This window comes from Mauremys reevesii, linkage group 13 (assembly GCF_016161935.1).
Source record: "Mauremys reevesii isolate NIE-2019 linkage group 13, ASM1616193v1, whole genome shotgun sequence".
Classification (NCBI taxonomy): Eukaryota; Metazoa; Chordata; order Testudines; family Geoemydidae; genus Mauremys; species Mauremys reevesii.
In genome coordinates, this window is record NC_052635.1 from 4384219 (window position 1) to 4407309 (window position 23091).

Here is a 23091-nt window from a genome sequence, read left to right on the forward strand (position 1 = left end):
AAGGGCCAGGGGCGTCATTGGCTATAGGGGAAGGGGGGCAGCCCCCCCCGGCTGCGATAGACTCTCCTAGCGACCGACACAGACGTGCCCCCCCCGCCGAACGAGGGCCCCTGGGCGGGGGCACGGCAGGGTGCAGGGGAGGCGCCCGAAGGGGGGGGAGCCCAGGGGCTCACGTGACCCGGAAAGTTGCAAGCCAGGAAGCGAAAGACGGAAACAAAGTTACCAGCGAAGGAGACGCGCGAGGGGCGGGGGGGTTCTAGGCTCGGGAGCGACACGGAGCGGGGGGGTTCTAGGCTCGGGAGCGACACGGAGCGGGGGGGGCGGAAGGAGGGAAGGAACCAGCCCGGCTGGGGGAGGGGGTGAAGGACCGACCCCCCCGCACGAATCCCCGCCCCCCCGGGCGGAAGTCGGGGGATCGGGGCCCTCCAGAGCCGGGCGCGGGGAACTCGGGGGGTGCGGGTGCTAGGGGGGAGGGGAATCCGCCCAGCGACCCTTCCCCACCGCGGGACCTCTGGGGGCAAAACCAAACCAGGAAATGTCACCGCCCGGGGCCGCCTGGATCCTGCTGCTTGGACTGCTCGGGGGTAAGAGATGCTGGTGCCCCTCACTCCCGACCCGCAGCCCCCGCCCCCCCCCGCCGGTGCCCCGCACTCCCGACCCGCAGCCCCCCCCAGCCCTGCCGGTGCCCCTCACTCCCGACCCGCAGCCCCTGCCCCCAGCCCTGCCGGTGCCCCTCACTCCCGACCCGCAGGCCCCGCCCTGCCGGTGCCCTCACCCCGACCCGCAGCCCCTGCCCTGCCGGTGCCCCTCACTCCCGACCCGCAGCCCCTGCCCCCGCCCTGCCGGTGCCCCTCACTCCCGACCCGCAGCCCTGCCCCCAGCCCTGCCGGTGCCCCTCACTCCCGACCCGCAGCCCCGCCCCCAGCCCTGCCGGTGCCCCTCACTCCCGACCCGCAGCCCTGCCCCAGCCTGCCGGTGCCCCTCACTCCCGACCCGCAGCCCTGCCCCCCAGCCCTGCCGGTGCCCCTCACTCCCGACCCGCAGCCCCGCCCCCAGCCCTGCCGGTGCCCCTCACTCCCGACCTGCAGCCCCGCCCCCGCCATGCCGGTGCCCTCACTCCCGACCCGCAGCCCCGCCCCCCCCCCCCGCCCTGCCGGTGCCCCTCACTCCCGACCCGCAGCCCCTGCCCCCAGCCCTGCCGGTGCCCTCACTCCCGACCCGCAGCCCCTGCCCCGCCGGTGCCCCCACTCCCGACCCGCAGCCCCTGCCCCCAGCCTGCCGGTGCCCCTCACTCCCGACCTGCAGCCCCTGCCCCCGCCATGCCGGCGCCCCTCCCTCCCGACCCGCAGCCCCCCCCGCCCTGCCGGTGCCCCTCACTCCCGACCCCCAGCCCCGCCCCAGCCCTGCCAGTGCCCTCACTCCCGACCCGCAGCCCCTGCCCCCCCCCTGCCGGTGCCTCTCACTCCCAACCCGCAGCCCCTGCCCCCCCCGCCCTGCCGGTGCCCCACACGCCCGACCGGCAGCCCCTGCCCCAGCCCTGGGCTCCCACTTTTCTTCTTATGCCAGTTTATTTTCCCAGAAGCTGCTTCCTACACTGAAAGAGACTCGGGTGAGTGTGGGGGTGAGGCCGAGTGTGAGAGGAGGGTTCTCGGGGGTGGAGAGAGTGGGACTGGGGTGCAGAGCCTGGGGGGGGGGAAAGGACAACAGTTGGGGGGCTGGTGCAGGGAGGGGAGGGGGATTTGGGGTGCAGGGGGCTGGTGGGAGAGGGGGAAGGGCAGGGGCTGTGGGGAGGGAGGGGAAGGGCAGGGCTGGTGGGAGAGGGGAGGGCAGGGTGGTGGGAGGGGAAGGGCAGGGGCTGGTGGGAGAGGGGAGGGCTGGGATTGGGGCAGGGGCTGGTGGGAGAGGGGAAGGGCAGGGAGTGGTGGGAGAGGGGAAGGGCTGGGATTGGGGCAGGGGTGGTGGGAGAGGGGAAGGGCAGGGGCTGGTGGGAGAGGGGAGGGCAGGGGTGGTGGGAGGGGAAGGGCAGGGGCTGGTGGGAGAGGGGGAGGGCAGGGGTGGTGGGAGAGGGGGGAGGGCAGGGGGTGGTGGGAGAGGGGGGAGGGCTGGGATTGGGGGCAGGGGGCTGGTGGGAGAGGGGGAAGGGCAGGGGCTGGTGGGAGAGGGGGGAGGGCAGGGTGGGGATTGGAGCTCTCTGGGTGGGGTAGCTCTGTGCTTGGGGGGCTGGGTGTAGGGGGGGACACGGGGGGGATCCAGCGCTGACCTCTGCATCCCCCCTGCTCCTCCCCAGCCACCTGCCGGGCACCCCTGGAGGTGCGGGGGGAGAGCCAGGGGGTGATTCGCAGCTTCCCCCCCCGGCGCGGCCGCGTCCGGCCCGGCAACAGCAACTGCACCTGGGTCATCCTGGGGGGCCCCGAGGACGTGGTGACCATCAGGTAAGAGACCCCACGTACCCTGTGCCCCCCCGCCCCCTCTGCCCTCCCCGACCACCCCCTCTGCCCCCCGCCTCCTGCCCCGCCCCCTCTGCCCTCCCCGACCACCCCTCTGCCCCCGCCTCCTGCCCCCACCCCTCAGTCCTCTCATCACTCACCGGCCACCACATCCTGCTCCGCCCCAGAGAAGAGCCAAAGCAGTAATGATCCCAATTAACCTCCCTCCCCTCCCCCGCCCTGTGTCTGGAAGGGAGCCGGCAGCCCTTGGAGGGGAAAGGCCCCAGTCCCTGTCCCCCTGCGCCCAGATGGGAGCCGACCCCCCAGAGGGGAGAGGCCCCTGCCCATCACCTGTCTCCTTTCTGCAGCTTCGAGCGGTTCCAGCTGGCGTGCGGGGAGGCCAGACTCTCCGTGTGGGCTCACTCCTACCCCGAGCAGGCCCTGTGCGGCTCCCGGCTCCCCGCCCCCCTGCAATACCGCGGCACCAACGTCACCCTGAGCTATGGGCACCGCTGGACGATGGCAGGAGGATTCCAGCTCCGCTACAAGAGAGGTGGGGCCTGGCTGGAGAACGGGGCGGGGTTGCACCTGGGAGGGGGAACACAAGTGGTCAGTCTACCTCTCCACCCCAGTGTGCCCCTTCCGCTCATCCATATGCGACCCAACCCAACCAACCATCCATCCTCACCTGCCCGACCCAACCATCCATCCAACCATCCATCCATCCATCCATCCCTCCCCACCTGCCCCACCCAACCATCCATCCATCCATCCCCACCTGCCCGACCCAACCATCCATCCATCCCCACCTGCCCGACCCAACCATCCATCCATCCATCCCCACCTGCCCGACCCAACCAACCATCCATCCCCACCTGCCCGACCCAACCATCCATCCATCCATCCCCACCTGCCCGACCCAACCATCCATCCATCCCCACCTGCCCGACCGAACCATCCATCCACCCATCCCCCCCTGCCCGACCCTACCATCCATCCATCCCCACCTGCCCGACCCAACCAACCATCCATCCCCACCTGCCCGACCCAACCATCCATCCATCCATCCCCACCTGCCCGACCCGACCATCCATCCATCCCCACCTGCCCGACCGAACCATCCATCCATCCCCACCTGCCCAACCCAATCATCCATCCATCCCCACCTGCCTGACCCAACCATCCATCCATCCATCCTCACCTGCCCGACCCAACCATCCATCCATCCATCCATCCATCCCTCCCCACCTGCCCCACCTGCCCGACCCAACCATCCATCCATCCCCACCTGCCCGACCGAACCATCCATCCATCCCCACCTGCCCGACCGAACCATCCATCCATCCCCACCTGCCCAACCAAATCATCCATCCATCCCCACCTGCCTGACCCAACCATCCATCCATCCATCCCCACCTGCCCGACCCAACCAACCATCCATCCCCACCTGCCCGACCCAACCATCCATCAATCCATCCCCACCTGCCCGACCCGACCATCCATCCATCCCCACCTGCCCGAACCAACCATCCATCCATCCCCACCTGCCCAACCCAACCATCCATCCATCCCCACCTTCCCGACCCAACCATCCATCCATCCCCACCTGCCCGACCCAACCATCCATCCATCCCCACCTGCCCGACCCAACCAACCATCCATCCATCCCCACCTGCCCGACCCAACCATCCATCCATCCATCCCCACCTGCCCAACCCGACCATCCATCCATCCCCACCTGCCCGACCCAACCATCCATCCATCCTTCCCCACCTGCCCTACCCGACCATCCATCCATCCATCCATCCATCCATCCCCACCTTCCCAACCCAACCATCCATCCATCCCCACCTGCCCAACCCAACCATCCATCCATCCATCCCCACCTTCCCGACCGAACCATCCATCCATCCATCCCCACCTGCCCGATCGAACCATCCATCCATCCATCCCCACCTGCCCGACCCAACCCAACCATCCATCCATCCCCACCTGCCCGACCCAACCATCCATCCATCCATCCCCACCTGCCCAACCCGACCATCCATCCATCCCCACCTGCCCGACCCAAGCATCCATCCATACCCAACTGCCCGACCCAACCATCCATCCATCCATCCCCACCTTCCCGACCCAACCATCCATCCATCCCCACCTGCCCAACCCAACCATCCATCCATCCATCCATCCCCACCTGCCCGACCGAACCATCCATCCATCCATCCCCACCTGCCCGACCGAACCATCCATCCATCCATCCCCACCTGCCCGACCCAACCCAACCATCCATCCATCCCCACCTGCCCGACCCAACAATCCATCCATCCAACCCCACCAGCCCAACCCCACCATCCATCCATCCCCACCTGCCCTTCCCTACCATCCATCCATCCCCACCTGCCCGACCCAACCATCCATCCATCCATCCATCCCCACCTTCCCGACCCAACCATCCATCCATCCCCACCTGCCCAACCCAACCATCCATCCATCCATCCCCACCTGCCCAACCCAACCATCCATCCATCCATCCCCACCTGCCCGACCGAACCATCCATCCATCCATCCCCACTGCCCGACCCAACCCAACCATCCATCCATCCCCACCTGCCCAACCCAACCATCCATCCATCCATCCATCCCCACCTGCCCAACCCAACCCAACCATCCATCCATCCATCCCCACCTTCCCGACCGAACCATCCATCCATCCATCCCCACCTGCCCGACCGAACCATCCATCCATCCATCCCCACCTGCCCGACCCAACCCAACCATCCATCCATCCCCACCTGCCCGACCCAACCATCCATCCATCCATCCCCACCTGCCCGACCCAACCATCCATCCATCCCCACCTGCCCGACCCAACCATCCATCCATCCCCACCTGCCCGACCCAACCATCCATCCATCCATCCCCACCTTCCCGACCCAACCATCCATCCATCCCCACCTTCCCGACCCAACCATCCATCCATCCATCCATCCCCACCTGCCCGACCCAACCATCCATCCATCCATCCCCACCTGCCCAACCCAACCAACCATCCATCCTCAGCTGCCCGACCCAACCATCCAACCATTCCCACCTGCCCGACCCAACCATCCATCCATCCCCACCTGACCAACCCAACCATCCATCCATCCCCACCTGCCCGACCCAACCATCTATCCATCCATCCCCACCTGCCCGACCCAACCATCCATCCATCTCCACCTGCCCGACCCAACCATCCATCCATCCATCCCCACCTGCCCAACCCGACCATCCATCCATCCATCCATCCATCCATCTCCACCTGCCCGACCCAACCATCCATCCATCCATCCCCACCTGCCCAACCCGACCATCCATCCATCCATCCCCACCTGCCCGACCCAACCATCCATCCATCCATCCATCCATCCCCACCTGCCCGACCCAACCAACCATCCATCCTCAGCTGTCCGAGACAACCATCCATCCATCCATCCCCACCTGCCCGACCCAACCATCCATCCATCCATCCCCACCTGCCCGACCCAACCATCCATCCATCCATCCCCACCTGCCCGACCCAACCATCCATCCATCCATCCCCACCTGCCCAACCCAACCCAACCATCCATCCATCCCCACCTGCCCAACCCAACCATCCATCCATCCCCACCTGCCCGACCCAACCATCCATCCCTCCCCACCTGCCCGACCCAACCATCCATCCATCCATCCCCACCTGCCCGACCCAACCATCCATCCATCCCCACCTGCCCGACCCAACCATCCATCCATCCATCCTCACCTGCCCGACCCAACCATCCATCCATCCATCCTCACCTGCCCGACCCAACCATCCATCCATCCATCCCCACCTGCCCAACCCGACCATCCATCCACCCCCACCTGCGCAACCCAACCATCCATCCATCCCCACCTTCCCGACCCAACCATCCATCCATCCATCCATCCCCACCCTCCCCGCCCAACCCTCCATCCCTCCATCCCCACCTGCCCGACACAACCCAACCATCCATCCATCCCCACCTGCCCGACCCAACCATCCATCCATCCCCACCTGCCCGACCCAACCATCCATCCATCCATCCCCACCTGCCCGACCGAACCATCCATCCATCCCCACCTGCCCGACCCAACCATCCATCCATCCATCCCCACCTGCCCGACCCGACCATCCATCCATCCCCACCTGCCCGACCCAACCATCCATCCATCCCCACCTGCCCGACCCAACCATCCATCCATCCATCCCCACCTGCCCGACCCAACCATCCATCCATCCATCCCCACCTGCCCGACTCCAACCATCCATCCATCCCCACCTGCCCGACCCAACCATCCATCCATCCATACCCACCTGCCCGACCCAACCAGCCATCCATCCTTCCTCACCTGCCCGACCAAACCATCCATCCATCCCCACCTGCCCTACCCAACCATCCATCCATCCATCCCCACCTGCCCAACCCGACCATCCATCCCAACCCACCTGCCCGACCAACCATCCATCCATCCCCACCTGCCCGACCCAACCATCCATCCATCCATCCCCACCTGCCCGACCCAACCATGCATCAATCCCGAGCTTCCCAACCCAACCATCCATCCATCCCCACCTTCCCGACCAAACCATCCATCCATCCATCCCCACCTCCCCGACCGAACCATCCATCCATCCATCCCCACCTGCCCGACCCAACCATCCATCCATCCCCACCTGCCCAACCCAACCATCCATCCATCCCCACCTGCCCAACCCAACCATCCATCCATCCCCACCTGCCCGACCCAACCATCCATCCATCCCCACCTGCCCAACCCAACCATCCATCCATCCCCACCTGCCCAACCCAACCATCCATCCATCCATCCCCACCTGCCCGACCCAACCAACCATCCATCCTTACCTGCCCGACCCAACCATCCATCCATCCATCCCCACCTGCCCGACCCAACCATCCATCCATCCCCACCTGCCCGACCCAACCATCCATCCCCACCTGCCCAACCCAACCATCCATCCATCTCCACCGGACGTGAGACAACCATCCATCCATCCTCACCTGCCCGACCCAACCATCCATCCATCCATCCCCACCTGCCCGACCCAACCATCCATCCATCCCCACCTGCCCGACCCAACCATCCATCCATCCATCCCCACCTACCCGACCCAACCATCCATCCATCCATCCCCACCTGCCCGACCCAACCATCCATCCATCCCTCCCCACCTGCCCGACCCAACCAACCATCCATCCTCAGCTGCCCGACCCAGCCATCCATCCATCCATCCCCACCTGCCCGACCCAACCATCCATCCATCCATCCATCCCCACCTGCCCAACCCGACCATCCATCCACCCCCACCTGCGCAACCCAACCATCCATCCATCCATCCACCCCCACCTGTGCAACCCAACCATCCATCCATCCATCCATCCCCACCTGCCCGACCCAACCATCCATCCATCCATCCCCACCTGCCCAACCCAACCAACCATCCATCCTCAGCTGCCCGACCCAACCATCCAACCATTCCCACCTGCCCGACCCAACCATCCATCCATCCCCACCTGACCAACCCAACCATCCATCCATCCCCACCTGCCCGACCCAACCATCTATCCATCCATCCCCACCTGCCCGACCCAACCATCCATCCATCCCCACCTGCCCGACCCAACCATCCATCCATCCATCCATCCCCACCTGCCCAACCCAACCAACCATCCATCCATCCATCCCCACCTGCCCAACCCAACCAACCATCCATCCTCAGCTGCCCGACCCAACCATCCATCCATCCATCCCCACCTGCCCGACCCAACCATCCATCCATCCATCCCCACCTGCCCGACCCAACCATCCATCCATCCATCCCCACCTGCCCGACCCAACCATCCATCCATCCATCCCCACCTGCCCGACCCAACCATCCATCCATCCCCACCTGCCCCACCCAACCATCCATCCATCCCCACCTGCCCAACCCAACCATCCATCCATCCATCCCCACCTGCCCGACCCAACCATCCATCCATCCATCCCCACCTGCCCGAACCAACCATCCATCCATCCCCACCTGCCCGACCCAACCATCCATCCATCCATCCATCCCCACCTGCCATCCATCCATCCCCACCTGCAACCATCCATCCATCCATCCCCACCTGCCCCAACCATCCATCCATACCCACCGGCCCGACCGAACCATCCATCCATCCATCCCACCCGACCGACCCTACCCATCCATCCATCCATCCCCACCTGCCCGACCCAACCATCCATCCATCCATCCCCACCTGCCCGACCCAACCATCCATCCATCCATCCCCACCTGCCCGACCCAACCATCCATCCATCCCCACCTGCCCAACCCAACCATCCATCCATCCCCACCTGCCCAACCCAACCATCCATCCATCCCCACCTGCCCAACCCAACCATCCATCCATCCCCACCTGCCCGACCCAACCATCCATCCATCCCCACCTGCCCAACCCAACCATCCATCCATCCATCCCCACCTGCCCGACCCAACCAACCATCCATCCTCACCTGCCCGACCCAACCATCCATCCATCCATCCTCACCTGCCCGACCCAACCATCCATCCATCCATCCCCACCTGCCCGACCCAACCATCCATCCATCCCCACCTGCCCGACCCAACCAACCGTCCATCTCCACCTGCCGACCCACACATCCATCCATCCATCCTCACCTGCCCGACCCAACCATCCATCCATCTATCCCCACCTGCCCGACCCAACCATCCATCCATCCCCACCTGCCCGACCCAACCAACCATCCATCCCCACCTGCCCGACCCAACCATCCATCCATCCATCCCCACCTGCCCGACCCAACCATCCATCCATCCATCCCCACCTGCCCGACCCAACCAACCATCCATCCTCAGCTGCCCGACCCAGCCATCCATCCATCCATCCCCACCTGCCCGACTCCAACCATCCATCCATCCATCCATCCCCACCTGCCCAACCCGACCATCCATCCATCCCCACCTGCGCAACCCAACCATCCATCCATCCATCCACCCCCACCTGTGCAACCCAACCATCCATCCATCCATCCATCCCCACCTGCCCGACCCAACCATCCATCCATCCATCCCCACATGCCCAACCCAACCAACCATACATCGTCAGATGCCCGACCCAACCATCCAACCATCCCCACCTGCCCGACCCAACCATCCATCCATCCCCACCTGACCAACCCAACCATCCATCCATCCCCACCTGCCCGACTCCAACCATCTATCCATCCATCCCCACCTGCCCGACTCCAACCATCCATCCATCCCCACCTGCCCGACCCAACCATCCATCCATCCATCCATCCCCACCTGCCCAACCCAACCAACCATCCATCCATCCATCCCCACCTGCCCAACCCAACCAACCATCCATCCTCAGCTGCCCGACCCAACCATCCATCCATCCATCCCCACCTGCCCGACCCAACCATCCATCCATCCATCCCCCCCAGCCCGACCCAACCATCCATCCATCCATCCCCACCTGCCCGACCCAACCATCCATCCATCCATCCCCACCTGCCCCACCCAACCATCCATCCATCCCCACCTCCCCAACCCAACCATCCCTCCATCCCCCCCTTCCCGACCCAACCCTCCATCCATCCATCCCCCCCTGCCCGACCCAACCATCCATCCATCCATCCCCACCTGCCCGACCCAACCATCCATCCATCCCCACCTGCCCGACCCAACCATCCATCCATCCATCCATCCCCACCTGCCCAACCCGACCATCCATCCACCCCCACCTGCGCAACCCAACCATCCATCCATCCATCCACCCCCACCTGTGCAACCCAACCATCCATCCATCCATCCATCCCCACCTTCCCGACCCAACCATCCATCCATCCATCCCCACCTGCCCGACACAACCCAACCATCCATCCATCCCCACCTGCCCGACCCAACCATCCATCCATCCCCACCTGCCCGACCGAACCATCCATCCATCCATCCCCACCTGCCCGACCCAACCATCCATCCATCCCCACCTGCCCGACCCAACCATCCATCCATCCATCCCCACCTGCCCAACCCGACCATCCATCCATCCCCACCTGCCCGACCCAACCATCCATCCATCCCCACCTGCCCGACCCAACCATCCATCCATCCATCCCCACCTCCCCAACCCAACCATCCATCCATCCCCACCTGCCCAACCCAACCATCCATCCATCCATCCCCACCTTCCCGACCGAACCATCCATCCATCCATCCCCACCTTCCCGACCGAACCATCCATCCATCCATCCCCACCTGCCGGACACAACCCAACCATCCATCCATCCCCACCTGCCCGACCCAACCATCCATCCATCCCCACCTGCCCGACCCAACCATCCATCCATCCATCCCCACCTGCCCGACCCAACCAACCATCCATCCTCACCTGCCCGACCCAACCATCCATCCATCCATCCATCCATCCCCACCTGCCCGACCCAACCATCCATCCATCCATCCATCCATCCCCACCTGCCCAACCCAACCAACCATCCATCCATCCATCCCCACCTGCCCAACCCAACCCAACCATCCATCCATCCCCACCTGCCCGACCCAACCATCCATCCATCCATCCCCACCTGCCCAACCCAACCATCCATCCATCCATCCCCACCTTCCCAACCCAACCAACCATCCATCCTCAGCTGCCCGACCCAACCATCCAACCATTCCCACCTGCCCGACCCAAGCATCCATCCATCCATCCCCACCTGCCCGACCCAACCATCCATCCATCCCCACCTGCCCGACCCAACCATCCATCCATCCATCCCCACCTGCCCGACCCAACCATCCATCCATCCATCCCCACCTGCCCGACACAACCCAACCATCCATCCATCCCCACCTGCCCGACTCCAACCATCCATCCATCCTCCCCTGCCCGACCCAACCATCCATCCATCCCCACCTGCCCGACCCAACCATCCATCCATCCATCCCCACCTGCCCGACCCAACCATCCATCCATCCATCCCCACCTGCCCGACCCAACCAACCATCCATCCTCACCTGCCCGACCCAACCATCCATCCATCCATCCATCCCCACCTGCCCAACCCAACCAACCATCTATCCATCCATCCCCACCTGCCCAACCCAACCAACCATCTATCCATCCATCCCCACCTGCCCGACCCAACCCAACCATCCATCCATCCCCACCTGCCCGACCCAACCATCCATCCATCCATCCCCACCTGCCCAACCATCCATCCATCCATCCCCACCTGCCCGACCCAACCATCCATCCATCCCTCCCCACCTGCCCGACCCAACCATCCATCCATCCCTCCCCACCTGCCCGACCCAACCAACCATCCATCCTCAGCTGCCCGACCCAACCATCCATCCATCCCCACCTGCCCGACCCAACCATCCATCCATCCATCCCCACCTGCCTGACCCAACCATCCATCCATCCATCCCCACCTGCCCGACCCAACCATCCATCCATCCCCACCTGCCCAACCCAACCATCCATCCATCTCCACCGGACGTGAGCCAACCATCCATCCATCCTCACCTGCCCGACCCAACCATCCATCCATCCATCCCCACCTGCCCGACCCAACCATCCATCCCCACCTGCCCAACCCAACCATCCATCCATTTCCACCGGACGTGAGCCAACCATCCATCCTCACCTGCCCGACCCAACCATCCATCCATCCATCCCCACCTGCCCAACCGAACCATCTGTCCATTCCCACCTGCCCAACCCAACCATCCGTCCATCCCCACCTGCCTGACCCAACCAACCAACCATCCATCCATCCCCACCTGCCCGACCCAACCAACCATCCATCCATCCATCCCCACCTGCCCGACCCAACCAACCAACCATCCATCCATCCCCACCTGCCCGACCCAACCATCCATCCATCCATCCCCACCTGCCCGACCCAACCATCCATCCATCCATCCCCCCCTCCCGGCCCCACCCAACCATCCATCCATCCCCACCGGACGTGAGCCAACCATCCATCCATCCTCACCTGCCCGACCCAACCATCCATCCATCCATCCCCACCTGCCCGACCCAACCATCCATCCCCACCTGCCCGACCCAACCATCCATCCCCACCTGCCCGACCCAACCATCCATCCCCACCTGCCCGACCCAACCATCCATCCATTTCCACCGGACGTGAGCCAACCATCCATCCTCACCTGCCCGACCCAACCATCCATCCATCCATCCCCACCTGCCCAACCGAACCATCTGTCCATTCCCACCTGCCCAACCCAACCATCCGTCCATCCCCACCTGCCTGACCCAACCAACCAACCATCCATCCATCCCCACCTGCCCGACCCAACCAACCATCCATCCATCCAACCCCGCCTGCCCGCCCCAACCAACCATCCATCCATCCATCCCCACCTGCCCGACCCAACCAACCAACCATCCATCCATCCCCACCTGCCCGACCCAACCATCCATCCATCCATCCCCACCTGCCCGACCCAACCATCCATCCATCCATCCCCACCTGCCCGACCCAACCATCCATCCATCCATCCCCACCGGACGTGAGCCAACCATCCATCCATCCTCACCTGCCCGACCCAACCATCCATCCATCCATCCCCACCTGCCCGACCCAACCATCCATCCCCACCTGCCCGACCCAACCATCCATCCCCACCTGCCCGACCCAACCATCCATCCCCACCTGCCCGACCCAACCATCCATCCATTTCCACCGGACGTGAGCCAACCATCCATCCATCCATCCTCACCTGCCCGACCCAACCATCCATCTATCCATCCCCACCTGCCCAACCGAACCATCTGTCCATCCCCACCTGCCCAACCCAACCATCCGTCCATCCCCACCTGCCTGACCCAACCAACCAACCATCCATCCATCCCCACCTGCCCGACCCAACCAACCATCCATCCATCCCCACCTGCCCGACCCAACCAACCATCCATCCATCCCCACCTGCCCGACCCAACCAACCAACCATCCATCCATCCCCACCTGCCCGACCCAACCATCCATCCATCCATACCCACCTGACATGACCCAACCCAACCATCCATCCCCACACAACCCAACCCAACCATCCATCCATCTCCACCTGCCCGACCCAACCATCCATCCCCACACAAACCAAGCCAATCATCCATCCATCCCCACACAACCTGACCCAACCATCCAGCTGTCTCCACCTGCCCGACCCAACCATCCATCTGCATAATCGAACCCAATCATCCATCCATCCCCACCCGACGTGAGCCAACCATCCATCCCCACACAACCATCCGTCCGTCCATCCAGCCCCACACAACGCAACTATCTGTCCATCCCCCACACAACCCAACCATCCATCCATCCATCCATCCATCCATCCATCCATCCCATCCCCACAGAACCCAACCCAACCATCTATCCATCCCCATATGACCCAACCATCCTGTGACGTTATTGACATGAACTGTGACCATATAGATCATTGTTGCAACCAGTGTCCTAGGGTTGCACCAAATCTTGTACAAAGGAGGTCTATGGGAAGGTTGTAATTTGCTAGTTATGATTGTGCTGTCTGTAAGTGTGTGTCATTTTTGCATTTGAAGTTATGAATGTTGGCTCTGTACTTGTATCTCAATGTGTTTTGATTCTAAGTAGCCCCAGTGAAGCATCTGGTCAGTCTCTTGAGAAAGGACTATTCTCAGTAAGTGCCCAGTCAAGAAACACTGAACTGGCGATGGACTTTGGGAGACGCCAATCCACAGCTGAGCTTTCCTGGGAACGTTCAAACTAACATGTAAACAATGGTGTCGACCTGCAAAAAGCTGAATCATTCATGGCCATGGGACTTGCCCAGATGGCTACAAACTCCATCTTGTTGCTGTGATTTTGCACAGAAGAACAAAGGGGTTTTTTCCCCACAAGAGGGAGAATATAAAAGGCCCGTCCCTGTCTCACTCTCTCTCTCATCCCAGCAGGTCCCCTCCTCTCTGCCTCACCTCCATCTTGTAACCTGACACTGGATGATTTCTATGGGGTCTTCTCCCCGCCTGCCTGGCCTGGGGTTCCCGCTGGAGCCCTCATCCGGTGCCGCTGGGCCCTGGACCCCCACGACAGCCGCCCCCTCACTGTGCTCTTCACCACGCTGGACCTGGCTCCGACCGACTCCCTAGAGGTCTACGAGGATCACCCAGACCTGTCGGCCGAGCCGCGGCTGCTGCGGCGCGTGGATGCAGCCAGCAACGGGCAGCCAGTGGCGGTGGAGTCACCCTCCAGCCGAGCGTGGGTGGCCTGGCAGGGCCTGCAGGGCCGCGGCTTCAACGCCACCTACCACGTGCGTGGGTTCTGCGTGCCCTGGCAGCGGCCCTGCGGCCGGGGGGACGAGGCCCGGTGCTATGGTGAGGCGGAGCGCTGCGACGGCATCTGGCACTGCCCAGACGGGGCGGACGAGGAGCACTGCCCAGGCTGCCCGGAAGGGAGCTACCCTTGCCACAATGGCGCCGGGGGCCCCTGCTACGCACCCGCTGACCGGTGCAATTACCAGACGCTGTGCCCGGACGGGGCGGACGAGCGGGGCTGCTGGCGCTGCCAGCCCGGCAACTTCCGCTGCGGGGACGGGCGCTGCGTCTACGAGGCCTGGCGCTGCGACGGGCAGCCCGACTGCGCCGACGCCTCCGACGAGGTCTCCTGCCCCTACACCCTGCCCCGCAAGGTGGTGGCAGCCGCGGCCATCGGCAGCCTGGTCTGCGGCCTCCTGCTGGTCATCGCGCTGGGCTGCACCTGCCGCCTCTACGCCGTGCGCAGCCGGGAGTACAGGTGGGGTGAGGCCATGGGGTGGGGCCGGGGCTAGGAGATGGGTGGGGCTCTGGGCGGGGCGGGGCGGGCCTCACCTGCGCTCTGGGCGGGGCCTCACCTGCCAGCTCTATGCTGTGTCAGTCAGGTGTGGGCGGGGCTCTGGGGTGGGGCCGGGCTAGGAGATGGGTGGGGCTCTGGGGCAGGGGCGGGGCTCTGGGGCGGGGCCTCACCTGCCAGCTCTATGCTGTGTGCAGTCAGGTGTGGGCGGTGCTCTGGGGTGGGGCCGGGCTAGGAGATGGGTGGGGCTCTGGGATGGGGGCGGGGCTAGGAGATGGGTGGGGCTCTGGGGTGGGGGCGGGGCTCTGGGGCGGGGCCTCACCTGCCAGCTCTATGCTGTGTCAGTCAGGTGTGGGCGGGGCTCTGGGGTGGGGCCGGGGCTCTGGGGCGGGGCCTCACCTGCCAGCTCTATGCTGTGTCAGTCAGGTGTGGGCGGGGCTCTGGGGGGGGGCCGGGCTAGAGATGGGTGGGGCTCTGGGCGGGGCGGGCTCTGGGGCCTCACCTGCCAGCTCTATGCTGTGTGCAGTCAGGTGTGGCGGGGCTCTGGGGTGGGGCCGGGCTAGGAGATGGGTGGGGCTCTGGGATGGGGGCGGGGCTAGGAGATGGGTGGGGCTCTGGGTGGGGCGGGGTGGGGCGGGCTCACCTGCCAGCTCTATGCGGTGTCAGTCAGGTGTGGGCGGGGCTCTGGGGGGGGGCCGGGCTAGGAGATGGGTGGGGCTCTGGGATGGGGCGGGGCTAGGAGATGGGTGGGGCTCTGGGTGGGGCGGGGCTCTGGGGCGGGGCCTCACCTGCCAGCTCTATGCTGTGTCAGTCAGGTGGGCGGCTCTGGGGTGGGGCCGGGGCTAGGAGATGGGTGGGGCTCTGGGATGGGGGCGGGGCTAGGAGATGGGTGGGGCTCTGGGGTGGGGGCGGGGCTCTGGGGCGGGGCCTCACCTGCCAGCTCTATGCTGTGTCAGTCAGGTGTGGGTGGGGGCGGGGCCCTGGACAACAGACAGGGCTGTAGGGGCAGAGCGTGGGGCTATGGGGAGAGGTGGGATCGGGGCAGATGAACCCAGGGCTGGGGGGGTTGGAAGCCCAGCGGTCGCCATCTCATGCTCCCCCCTCCCCCCGCAGCCTCTTTGCCCCCCTGTCCCGCAGCGATGCCCAGCTGGTCCAGCAGGAGGCGCCACCGTCCTACGGGCAGCTCATCGCACAGGGGCTGGTCCCCCCCCTCGAGGACTTCCCCACCGAGAGCCCCGGGCAGGTGAGACGCATCCCCCCGCACCCCACTGAGCGCAGCCACCACAAGCCTGGCTCCACCGAGCGACCCACCCGCCCCCCTCCCCACAGAGAGCCCCTGAGCCTCACCCTGGATCCCCGAGGGTGGGGGACTCCCTCCCTCCCATGCTGACCCCCCCCTCTCGTTGCAGACGTCGCTGTTGGGGAATCTACGCTCTCTGCTCCATCTGCTCCAGCACGAGCCGGTGGGGGGGCGCCGGGCCCGCCGCCCCCCCCGCCCCCTGCGCCGCCTGCTGCGCCGCCTACGCCGCTGGGGGCTGCTGCCCCGCTCCGCCCCTGCCGCCCGCCCTCCTGCTGCCCCCCCAGCCCAGCCCCTGCCGGACGCTACCAACCAGGAGGAAGGGGGGGCAGCCAGTGGGCCCGATGAGGCCCCGCCCCTGCCGCAGAAAGTCCCGCCCCCTGGGCCAGAGCCCCCCACGGGCCCCCAGCGGCTGCCCAGGGGGGTAATGGGGGCCCTCCGCGGGTGCCTCTTCTCCTCTCCCGAGGGCCGTGGGGAGCCCCCAAGCCTCCCACCCTCCCCCGAGGGGGAGGACGACGTGCTGCTGCTGCCCCTCGCTGAGTCCCGGCCCTCCGCCCCTGCCGGGGCCCTGGACGACGACCCCCTCCTCACCTGAGTGCCCCCGCCAGGCCCCATTGCCTTTAAGAACCCAGCAGCCAACGGGGAGAGTGGTTAAGCCACCCCTGCCCCCAGCCGGGGCCAACTGGGCTGGCCATATTTGTGAGGCAGTCAAAAACTGCCATTGCACATTGCCTTTAAGGACTTAGCGCTAACTGAGCAGAGAGAAAAAAATTGCCTGCCAGTTAAAAAAGCTCTTCAAGGGAAGAGCTTTGTCAGACATTGCCTTTAAGATGCTAATCGGAGAGCGGGGCGGGGTGGCCCCCCATCCCCCCTGCGGCCAGTTCTAGCTGCCTCGGCCCGGAAGGAAAAATATGTGTGTGGCAGTCAAAAAAGGCTCTTCAAAGGGGTGTGCCCTTCACAAGTCTTTGTGTGGCTGTTCTAAAGAACATCTTAAAGGTGCTGGAGCCCTATGAGAGGAGGAAAGAAATGGCAGTTAAAAAAGACTCTTAAAGGCGATGGCTCAGCTGGCAATAATTTTTCTCTTCTATTAGTTTAAATTTTCTATGATCAATTATGTTTTCATACCTGGGTTAGAAAAATGAACCTTTGCACATTTCTTTTTGCAGTGCCTGATAAATGAATCTTTACGGTAAGCAAAGCTTTTGTGTGCGGAGGTTAAAAAAAAGGTCTTTTAAAGGCAATGGGCAAAATCAGCAACATTTAATCCCTGTTTGCTAAAATGTGGTTCTGATTGAAACAAAAAAATGAGAAATTGAGAGAAAATGAATAGGTGAGTTTGTGGCTGGGATTCTCCATGCAAAATATTTGCATGGCTGTCAAAAAAGAAAACTCTTAAAGGTAAGGACCATTTTACCTCCTCAGGAGATTGTTTTTTAAAAATATGACTTAGAAGAGACAATGTGCGTCTGTATTTGGCTGACAAATCGAACAGTGATTCTGAGTGACAAAAGAGATACGTGGCAGTTAAATATATACAAATATAGATATATATTCTTAAAGGCAATGACTAAATCTGAAAGATTGTCAGCCATTTTGGATAGTTTTTTAATATATATGTGTCATTTTTGTAAAGAAGGTGAGAAATACGATTAAAAGAAACGTGTGTGTCTATGGGTGGGGGAAATTAACATGTGAGTCTTGGCACCAAATATTTGTATTTAAACTGATTTTTAAAGGCAATGGCAACAGCATTTAACCAGCTACCGCGAGAGGGTTTGGGGGGTTTTGTAGTTATGTTTTTAAACGCAATATCGGAAGCCGAGTTTTCACAAGTTCCACAGCGAGAAAAGCTGGACTTGATTCTCAACCCAGAGTCTTTGTGTTGCTGGGTTTGTTGTTGTTTTAAAAAGCTTCTTAAAGGCAAAGTTTGGATCAGAAAACCAGCCACCAACTCTTTGGAGTGACGTTTTATTCGGTTTGCTTGTTCGCTTGTTCGTTCTGCACAATTGTGTTTGCAGGGGAGGAACCAGGGAGAAAATCCAGAAAATCGAGGTGCAGGGTGTCAGTGTAAAGGATTTGCCTGGCCATTAACAAATAACATAAATACAAGAACCAAGTGGGTTTATCTGTGCCCCAAATCAGTAACCATCAGCCCTGACTCCCTGTATGGCTCAGCAGCGAAATACAACGGTGAGACGGAAACGTTTAACCAGCTTTGGTAGAGAACTTGGTAAAAGAGAAAACAGACGATAAGTTGGTGCATCAGTGTATGCAACAGAAGAGACACAGTGCAAAAATCTGTGTGGCAGACAAAAAAAATACTCTTAAGGGTAATGGCCAGGTGGCGAAAATTTAACCAGGTTTTTCTGAAGAACTTGTTTTATTTAAAAATGAGAAATAGCTGGAAAATAAGATTAAAAATCTACATAGCTGCAAAATTAGAATCTTGGCCGTAAAACATTTACGAGGCAGACAAAAAATCAAATATTAAAGGCAATGGCCAAAATGGAAAATTGTTACTGGCTTGTTCGTCCATAATTTTGCAAAAAGAGAGAGCCAATAAATTTCATCATCTGCCTATGTAAAAATAATGTGACAATTCACACTGCACAATATTGTGACAGTAAAAAAATACAAGGTTCTTAAAGGCAATGGCCAGGTGGAAAATTGGAGCCATCTCTGGTGTAGCGATTTCTCTCGGTATGTCGGAACCAGCGGGTTTTCCAGGCTGGCGGTTTGATGGCAGGTCAAGGGTCATGATTCTTTTGGTATATTTGCCCTGGGGGCTCCAGGCCAATCAGATTTCTTGTTAGAATTTTGCCTGTTCTTCCCTGTTCACATTATTGGTAAGAATTAAAGAAAAAATGCATTTAACAAGAAAACATTGTGATGCGTTTCCCTCCCGCTCTGAGCAGACTAACAGGCATTTAATGGGCAAGAACCCGCCAGGGGGAGTGACAGTGTAAGAGCCTTCTACTGCTGCTAACTAGGAGAGCACCCCCTGTGGAGAAACGGAGGCCACTGCAGCTGTGGGGGCCCCGCGTGCGGCTCCTGCTGCTGCCTGCACCCGTCTATCCCATTACAGCTGCTGTCTGTCTATCTAGCCCCATCCACCCCTCTATCTATCCATCCATCCATCCACCCCTCTATCTATCCATCCATCCATCCCCGTCCACCCCCTCTATCTATCCATCCATCCATCCCCGTCCACCCCCTCTATCCATCCCCGTCCACCCCCTCTATCTATCCATCCCCGTCCACCCCCTCTATCTATCTATCCCCATACACCCCCTCTATCTATCCATCCATCCATCCCCATCCACCCCCTCTATCTATCTATCCCCATACACCCCCTCTATCTATCCATCCATCCATCCCCGTCCACCCCCTCTAGCCATCCCCGTCCACCCCCTCTATCCATCCCTGTCCACCCCCTCTATCTATCCATCCATCCATCCCCATCCACCCCCTCTATCTATCTATCCCCATACACCCCCTCTATCTATCCATCCATCCATCCCCGTCCACCCCCTCTATCTATCCATCCATCCATCCCGTCCACCTCTATCTATCCCCCATACACCCTCTATCTATCCATCCATCCATCCATCCCCGTCCACCCCTCTATCTATCCATCCATCCATCCCCGTCCACCCCCTCTATCTATCCATCCCCGTACACCCCCTCTATCCATCCATCCATCCCCGTCCACCCCCTTTATCCATCTATCTATCCCTGTACACCCCCTCTATCTGTCTATCCCCGTACACCCCTCTATCCATCCATCCATCCCCGTCCACCCTCTATCTATCTGTCTATCCCCGTACACCCCTCTATCTATCTATCTATCTATCCCGTCCACCCCATCTATCTATCCCCATACACCCCCTCTATCTATCTATCCCCGTACACCTCTATCTATCCATCCATCCATCCATCCCCGTCCACCCCTCTATCTATCTATCTATCCTCGCACACCCTCTATCTATCTATCCCCACACCCCCTCTATCTATCCATCCATCCATCCCCGTCCACCCCCTCTATCTATCTATCTATCTATCTATCCCCAGACACCCCCTCTATCTATCTATCTATCTATCCCCGTACACCCCCCCATCTATCTATCCCCATACACCCCCTCTATCTATCTATCCCCGTACACCCCCTCTATCTATCTATCTATCTATCCATCCCCGTACACCCCCTCTATCTATCTATCCATCCCCGTACACCCCCTCTATCTATCTATCTATCCCTGTACACCCCCATCTCTCTATCCATCCCTGTACACCCCTCTATCTATCTATCTATCCATCCCCATACACCCCCTCTATCTATCTATCCATCCATCCCTGTACACCCCCTCTATCTATCTATCCATCCATCCCTGTACACCCCCTCTATCTTTCCATGCATGCCTCGCTTTACACCCTCTATCTATCTATCCATCCATCCCCGTACACCCCCTCTATCTATCTATCTATCCCTGTACACCCCCTCTATCTATCCATCCATCCCTGTACACCCCCTCTATCTATCTATCTATCCATCCCCGTACACCCCCTCTATCTATCTATCCCTGTACACGCCCCCATCTCTCTATCCATCCCTGTACACCCCCTCTATCTATCTATCCATCCATCCCCGTACACCCCCTCTATCTATCCATCCATCCCTGTACACCCCCTCTATCTATCTATCCATCCATCCCTGTACACCCCCTCTATCTATCCATCCATCCCTGTACACCCCCTCTAGCTATCGATCCATCCATCCCGTCCACCCTCTATCCATCCATCCATCCCCCTACACCCCCTCTATCTATCTATCCATCCCCATACACCCCCTCTATCTATCTATCTATCCATCCATCTATCCATCCATCCATCCCCATACACCCCCTCTATCTATCCATCCATCCATCCATCCATCCTCCACCCCTCTATCTATCCATCCATCCATCCCCTCTATCTATCCATCCATCCCTGTACACCCCATCGATCTATCCATCCATCCATCCCTGTACACCCCCTCTATCTATCCATCCATCCCTGTACACCCCCTCTATCTATCTATCTATCTATCTATCTATCCCCGTACACCCCCTCTATCTATCCATCCATCCCCATACACCCCCTCTATCTATCCATCCATCCCTGTACACCCCCTCTATCTATATATCTATCTATCGTGTACACCCCCTCTATCTATCTATCAATCCCCGTACACCCCCTCTATCTATCTATCTATCTATCCATCCATCCATCCATTACACCCCTCTATCTATCTGTCTATCTTCATTCACCTGTATCCATCCACGGTATCCACCCTCTCTCTATTCACCCCCACCCATCCACCTCTATCCACCCATCCATCCATCCACTTCACCATCCACCTCTATCCATCCATCCCAGGGTTTCTCAAACAGGCGTGGCCGCTTGTGCAGGGAAAGCCCCTGGCAGACCAGGCCGGTGTGTTTACCTGCCCCGCCCGCAGGTCCAGCCGATCGCGGCTCCCATTGGCCGTGGATCGCTGCTCCGGGCCAACGGGGGCTGCTGGACGCTGCTCCGGGCCAATGGGGGCTGCTGGACGCTGCTCCGGGCCAATGGGGGCTGCTGGACGCTGCTCCAGGCCAAGGGATTTACTGGCCGCTGCGTCCAGCAGCCCCCGTTGGCCCGGAGCAGCGTCCAGCAGCCCCCGTTGGCCCGGACCAGCGTCCAGCAGCCCCCGTTGGCCCGGACCAGCGTCCAGCAGCCCCCGTTGGCCCGGAGCAGCGATCCACGGCCAATGGGAGCCGCGATCGGCTGGACCTGCGGGCGGGGCAGGTAAACACACCGGCCTGGATAGAGGGGCTCCCTGATGGGCCTGGGGGTGATGGATGGATGGTGATAGAGGGGTGGATGGGTGGGGGTGGATAGAGAGAGTGGGTGGATGGATACAGGGGTGGGGTGGATGATGGTGGATAGAGGTGGATGGGTGGGGTGGATAGAGAGAGGGGTGGATACCGTGGATGGATACAGGGGTGGATGGGTGGGGTGGATGGGGATAGAGGGGTGGATGGGTGGGTGGATGGGGAGTGGGTGGGTGGATGGATGGATGGATGGATAGAGGGGTGGATACCGTGGATGGATAGAGGGGTGATGGATGGATAGAGGATGGGTGGGGGTGGTTGATAGAGGGGTGGATGGGGATGGATGGATGGATGGATAGAGGGGTGGGGTGGATGGGGATGGATGGATAGAGGGGTGGATGGATAGAGAGAGGGGTGGATACCGTGGATGGATACAGGGGTGGGTGGTGGATAGATGGGGTGGATGGATGGATGGATGGGGTGGATGGATGGGTGGGTGGGTGGATGGATAGAGGGGTGAGTGGATGGATAGAGGGGTGGATGGATGGATTGATGGATAGATGGGGTGGATACCGTGGATGGATAGAGGGGTGGATGGGGG

The 23091-nt window shown here is 61.2% G+C and overlaps 1 protein-coding gene across 2 annotated transcripts; it reads left to right on the forward strand.

Annotated features, from left to right (window-relative positions):
* On the forward strand, nt 1–19514 carry LRP10 (LDL receptor related protein 10). Of its 2 annotated transcripts, none has more exons than XM_039499418.1 (7): nt 1–584; nt 1580–1609; nt 2288–2432; nt 2795–2979; nt 14465–15305; nt 16455–16584; nt 16751–19514. In XM_039499418.1, exons 1-7 carry the CDS (start codon nt 536–538, stop codon nt 17231–17233), a joined length of 1863 nt encoding a protein of 620 aa, XP_039355352.1. In that variant the 5' UTR covers nt 1–535; the 3' UTR covers nt 17234–19514. The 2 variants fall into 2 exon arrangements, with proteins under 2 accessions (XP_039355352.1, XP_039355353.1); XM_039499419.1 differs by having other exon boundaries at nt 5–584; nt 14468–15305; nt 16751–19513.
* Nucleotides 19515–23091: the final 3577 nt, after the last annotated feature.

Bases quoted from the DNA above. Each gene is read 5' to 3' on its own strand.
- LRP10 (XM_039499418.1), top strand. From the start codon at position 536: ATGTCACCGCCCGGGGCCGCCTGGATCCTGCTGCTTGGACTGCTCGGG. The intron at 1,610-2,287 runs GTGAGTGTGGGG...GCTCCTCCCCAG, and splicing joins CTACACTGAAAGAGACTCGG to CCACCTGCCGGGCACCCCTG. The intron at 2,433-2,794 runs GTAAGAGACCCC...TCCTTTCTGCAG, and splicing joins GAGGACGTGGTGACCATCAG to CTTCGAGCGGTTCCAGCTGG.